At 42.6% G+C, this 5,627-nt stretch overlaps 1 protein-coding gene across 5 annotated transcripts; it reads right to left on the bottom strand.

Annotated features, from left to right (window-relative positions):
* Positions 1-2,632: 2,632 nt before the first annotated feature.
* Positions 2,633-4,474, bottom strand: LOC130276963 (E3 SUMO-protein ligase ZBED1-like). Of its 5 annotated transcripts, none has more exons than XM_056527045.1 (2): positions 3,438-4,474; positions 2,633-3,332 (listed from the first exon to the last, which is right to left on the bottom strand). In XM_056527045.1, exons 1-2 carry the CDS (start codon positions 3,567-3,569, stop codon positions 2,910-2,912), a joined length of 555 nt encoding a protein of 184 aa, XP_056383020.1. In that variant the 5' UTR covers positions 3,570-4,474; the 3' UTR covers positions 2,633-2,909. The 5 variants fall into 3 exon arrangements, 2 of the variants coding, with proteins under 2 accessions (XP_056383020.1, XP_056383021.1); XR_008845313.1 differs by having other exon boundaries at positions 2,633-3,329; XR_008845311.1 differs by having other exon boundaries at positions 3,434-4,474.
* Positions 4,475-5,627: the final 1,153 nt, after the last annotated feature.

The raw sequence follows: 5,627 nt of genomic DNA, 5'->3' as shown, positions 1-5,627 counted from the left end.
TGGCATTTTAGAAACGGATCTCCTTTATATACATGTTACCCAGAAAAAACATGATTTTTCTTCATTATACAGAGATGAAGTTGAAGATACCTGAAGCCCATATCTCCAGGTCCGCCCATGCTGCCTGTTAGGTGCAAATTCTTATACATAGGTATGCTGGCAGTATGGTGGCTCATAAGGTTATACAGAGGTATGCTGGCTGTATGGAAACCATCAGGTTATACAGTGGTATAGTGGCTGCATGGAGACCATGAGGTTATACAGAGGTATGCTGACTGTTCAGGGTTCATGAGGTTATACAGAGGTATGCTGGCAGTATGGTTTCTCATGAGGTTATACAGAGGTATGGTGGCTGTATGGAGACCATCAGGTTATACAGAGGTATAGTGGCTGCATGGAGACCATGAGGTTATACATATGTATGGTGGCTCATAAGGTTATACAGAGGTATGGTGGCTGTATGGAGACCATGAGGTTATACATAGGTATGGTGGCTCATAAGGTTATACAGAGGTATGGTGGCTGTATGGAGACCATGAGGTTATACAGAGGTATGGTGGCAGTATGGAGCTCTCTGCAGCACAGGGGTTTTCTGGGTAATTGTCACGTCACGGCCCCTGGATGCTGCTGATAACAGCCTGAATAGGGGGTCGAAAGTCATGAAAACCTGGAACAGCTGAATTTCCTGTCAGACAGAAGAATGCAGATAAAGCTTGTTTCTAAGCAGCATTGGTAATGGAAGTGATTTACAAACCTGTATAACTTTACCTTCTGCACTAAAAGCTGAACAATTGTTTACTGTGAGACTTGTCCTTTAAAGGTGCAACAGCAAAATATCTGTTCAGTAACACAAAAGGCCAACGCCTGGAATAGCAGAGTATCCATAATCCTAGTCCTCACACATACGACTCTGCTATTCCAGGCGTTGGCCTTTGTTATACTGCACAGCTGTTTTGCTGTTGCACTGGTGTAGAGTTTTTTTTATAGTTGCCATACTGTACTACTAGCACAGTAAGAGTGGAGACAACTATATAAACTCTACACTAGTGTAATAGGAAAACAGCGGTGAGAGCATTAACACAAAAAAGGCCAATGCCTAGAATAGCAGAGTATCTTCCTCCTCACAGAGTAAGAGATCTAGCAAAGTGTTTTGTCTGCATCCCTGCTACAAGTGTTTCTGCAGATTAAGTACAGTAGTTGACGTAGTACAAGTTAGACAACTATTTACCCTAAACATAAAAGTGCAACAGCAAAACATGTTTGCAGAAAGGCCAACGCCTGGAATAGCTCCTATGACATGACAGATGACATCACTATGAACATACACATATGGAACGTGTGAGGGTTTTTTATGCTGATGCTGGTTTTTGATGAGGAACACAAGCTGATCTATATGCCCAGCTATAAGGACACTTTGTGAAGACACAATGTCTCCTGCAGTGGAGAAAACTCGTTCTGCAATATTCTAATCCCATGTGAGGAGGATAGTCTGCTACTCCAGACGTTGGCCTTTCTTATACTGCAACTGCACAATGTTTTGAAAAGTGTAACAGCTGAACATCTGTGCAGTTGCAGTATAAGAAAGGCCAATGTCTGGAGTAGCAGACTATCCTCCTCACAGTACTAGCAAAGTGTTTTGTCTGCCTCCCTGCTACAAGTGTCTCTGCAGAATAAGTACATACTAGACGTGGTACAAGTTGGACAACTATTATGAAACCCTAAACTTAGAAGTGCAACAGCAAAACATTTGTGTGGAGTACTAGGAGTATAAGGCCATCGCCTGGAATAGCTCCTATGACATGACTATAAGTATAAAAGGATGGAACGTGTGAGGGTTTTTTTGCATTGTAATGTTATGTAATCTACTAAGATTCTTGTTGAGGAACACAAGCTGATCTACATGCCCAGCTATAAAGACACTTCTTTGTGCAGACACAATGGGGGAGATTTATCAAAGGATTTAGACTGGTTTTTCCTGTCTAAATTTGTCGCATTGGTGCTGAATTTATCAAGTGCGACTTTTGTGCGACAAGTCGCATCCGCCCAAAATACGCTGAAATGTCAGACCATGTAGGAGCAGGTCTAAATGCAGTTTAAGCTGTAGACCCTGAAGTTTGAGCACAGAATTTATCAAGGGCTGTGAGACCTTTGATAAATTAGGAGCACAATAGACAGGAGACTACCACATACGCTGGTCTATAAGCATACCCAGAATAGACTAGATTAGTAAATGTCCCCCATTGTCTCCTGCAGTGGAGAAAACTCATTGGCCCAGATATATCAAACTGTGTGAGAGAAAAAGTGAAGAGATTTCCCCACAGCAACCAATCACAGCTCAGCTTTCACTTTACCAGAGCTCGTTAGCTGAGCTGTGATTGGTTGCTGGGGGAAAATTTCTCTCTTTTTTTCTGTCACACAGTTTGATAAATCGGGGCCATTACGCGCAATATTCTAATCCTATGTGAGGAGGATACTCTGCTATTCCAGGACTTTTTTTTTTATACTGCACAGATGTTTAGCTGTTGCACTTTTAAGTGTAGAGTTTATTATAGTTGTCTTACTGTTATTAATAACAGTAACACATAAATTATAAACTCTACACTTAAAAGTGCAACAGGCACAGCAAAACATCTGTGCAGTATAAAACAAAGGCCAACGCCTGGAATAGTAGAGTATCCTCCTCAAAAAGGTAGAGTACACTACAAAGTGTTTTGTCTGCATCCCTGGTACAAGTGTTTCTGCAGAATATGTACATCTGTAGTAGACGTAGTAAGACAAGTTAGACAACTATTATAAAACCCTACACTGTTAAAAGTGCAACGTCAGCAAAACATGTTTGCAGTATAACAAACGCCAACGCCTGGAATAGCTCCTATGACTAAAAGGATGGAACATGTGAGCTACTCAGCTTATTTTTTCTTCATCTTAAGATTCTTGTTGAGGAACACAAGCTGATCTACATGCCCAGCTTTAAGGACACTTCTTTGTGCAGACACAATGTCTCCTGCAGTGGAGAAAACTCGTTCTGCAGAGACACTTGTACCAGGGATGCAGAGGAAACACTTTGCTACTATGTGAGGATACTCTGCAATGTGCTTCCTCCACCAGTCAAGAGGGTCATCATTGAGAGGCAAGGGGGTTTCATCTCTAAACATTCTAACTTCAGTTGCTGCAACATCATGTGCAGATTTTTGTGCTCGATTGTGTTTGTCAAAGGAAAAAGTTTGTCCAAGCAGCTCCGCCAATGCACATGATGCTCTGGGTTTCTTCATGGGTGGCTGGATGTTGGTTGCTGGTTGATTGTCTTCTTTGTCCTCCTTTTCTTCTTGCTGCTGAAAAACTAAAACAAGCGGTAATCAATCATAAGTAATTGAAACTTAAGATATAAATAACATAATGTCAAACTCAATATTGCTTTGATGCTTTCACTCACCTACCATAGTAGAAGTAGTAGTTAGCTTTTGTATCTCAACCTCCACAGCTTCAGTCAGTCGTGCGTAGATGTCATCAGCCTCATCAGCAGGGAGGAAGGGTAGATTCTTGAACCGAGGGTCAACAGCTGATGCCATGTACAGGGTCTCCTTTTCATTTGCATATCTTTATTTTAGATCTTGTGCTATTGCTTCCTTAATATCCTTGACTGTATCTGAATCATCAGGACTTCGTTCAGTGCCCATGATGAGCTTGGCATGAAGTGGTGCAATCAGTGACAATGTTGGCATGCTCTCCTCTGACATCACTAATGTGGCATCTTTCATAGGCTTCAGAGCTTTGAGGACCTCTTCTGCACATGTGATGTCTGACTCGGTCAATGTGAAGATATCCTTTTCATTTTTCCTGACCTCATTGGAAAGAAGTGCTGCACATATTGCTGGTTGCTGTTCTAAAAACCTCTCAGTCATGTCGTAGGAGCTATTCCAGCGTGTAACGACATCTGTAATCAGCCTGTGCTTTGGTAGCTGGAGTTGGTCCTGTTTGAGATTTAGCTGGTGACTGGCTATTGCACTGCGCCTAAAAAAGCCAGTGACACGCCTAATTCTTCCAAGCAGTCTGGCCACTGATGGTAGTTTAAGTGCTTTCTGTGAGGCTAGGTTTAGGCTGTGAGCAAAACACTGAATGTGGCTAACCTGTGCAAGTCTAGCAGCCACAGCCATATTGGCAGCATTATCTGTGACTACAACGGGATCTTTAGCAGTCAAGCCCCATTCATCAAGAGCACCACGGAGCAAACCTGCAATGTTTTCGCCAGTGTGGCTGTCATATATGGCTCGCGTTTGCAGCACGTGTGAGACTAACTTCCACTCGCCTGTAATGTGATGAGCTGTTATGGTCACGTACGACTCGGTGCATCTGGAAGTCCAAGCATCACATGTCAAAGCCACTCTCCCGGCAGAACTCAGTTCCTCCAGCACAACTTTCTTTACATCTTTGTACATCTGCGTTCACTCTGCAGCTGCTACCGCGAGACTACAGACTCAGACCAAACAGGAAGGAGAACGTACGCACTCACAGGACAACTCTCGCGGGATCTTGTTCTTTCTCAGCTGCGACTCGCAGCTGAGAAATAACAAGATCCCACGAGAGTTGTCCTTTGAGTGCGTAGACTGCGTACGTTCTCCTTTCTGTTTGTTCTGAGTCTGTAATCTCGCGGTAGCAGCCTGCGAGTGGGACAGAGCTGATAACAGGTACACTGCCAACTAGTGGTCAGGAGTTTGTGTTATAAAAAAAATAAGACAGACAAATAGGACTGTGACTCAGTGAGTGAAATACAGTAAATGTTAATTATAATAATTTATAAAAAAAATCGATTCTCAGAATTTTAAAATCGCGATAACAAAAAATCGCGATAATTGCGCAAATTGATTTTTTTCTTACATCCCTAGCTGGCAGTATGGTGGTTCATGAGGTTATACTGAGGTATTCTGGCAGTATGGTGGCTCATAAGGTTATATAGAGATATGCTGGCTGTATGGAGACCCTGAGGTTATACATAGGTATGGTGGCTCATAAGGTTATACAGAGATATGCTGGCAGTATGGTTTCTCATAAGGTTATACAGAGGTATGGTGGCTGTATAGAGACCATGAGGTTATACATAGGTATGGTGGTCCATGAGGTCATACAGAGGTATGCTGGCAGTATGGTGGTTCATGAGGTTATACTGAGGTATTCTGGCAGTATGGTGGCTCATAAGGTTATACAGAGATATGCTGGCTGCATGGAGACCATGAGGTTATACATAGGTATGCTGGAAGTATGGTGGCTCATAAAGTTATACAGAGGTATGGTGGCTGCATGGAGACCATGAGGTTATACATAGGTATGGTGGCTGTATGGAGACCATGAGGTTATACAGAGGTATGGTGGTTCATAAGGTTTGTCATCTCCATGTTTTGTAACTTTCTAATTTGCAACAGGTTTGTCTTCATTTCAACACTGCGTTGCCACACACCACCTGTTTACTGATGTATAGTACACGATTGGCAAACGCACCCCACGTTGAGGCTTTGTGTAATATACACATTGTCCATCTACCAGCTGTTTGTGCTCATAGTTTGTCAGTTATTTCGTCTTTGTGAGGCAACACTATCATGTCTGTGCAATTCCTATTGTTCACTATGAACTCT

Source organism: Hyla sarda, chromosome 6 (genome assembly GCF_029499605.1).
Source record: "Hyla sarda isolate aHylSar1 chromosome 6, aHylSar1.hap1, whole genome shotgun sequence".
NCBI lineage: Eukaryota > Metazoa > Chordata > Amphibia > Anura > Hylidae > Hyla > Hyla sarda.
The sequence above is the reverse complement of the archived record's forward strand: the minus strand, read 5'-3'. Positions and strand labels throughout refer to the sequence as shown.

Bases quoted from the DNA above. Each gene is read 5' to 3' on its own strand.
- LOC130276963 (XM_056527045.1), bottom strand. From the start codon at position 3,569: ATGGCATCAGCTGTTGACCCTCGGTTCAAGAATCTACCCTTCCTCCCT. The intron at 3,333-3,437 runs GTAGGTGAGTGA...TTAGTTTTTCAG, and splicing joins TAACTACTACTTCTACTATG to CAGCAAGAAGAAAAGGAGGA.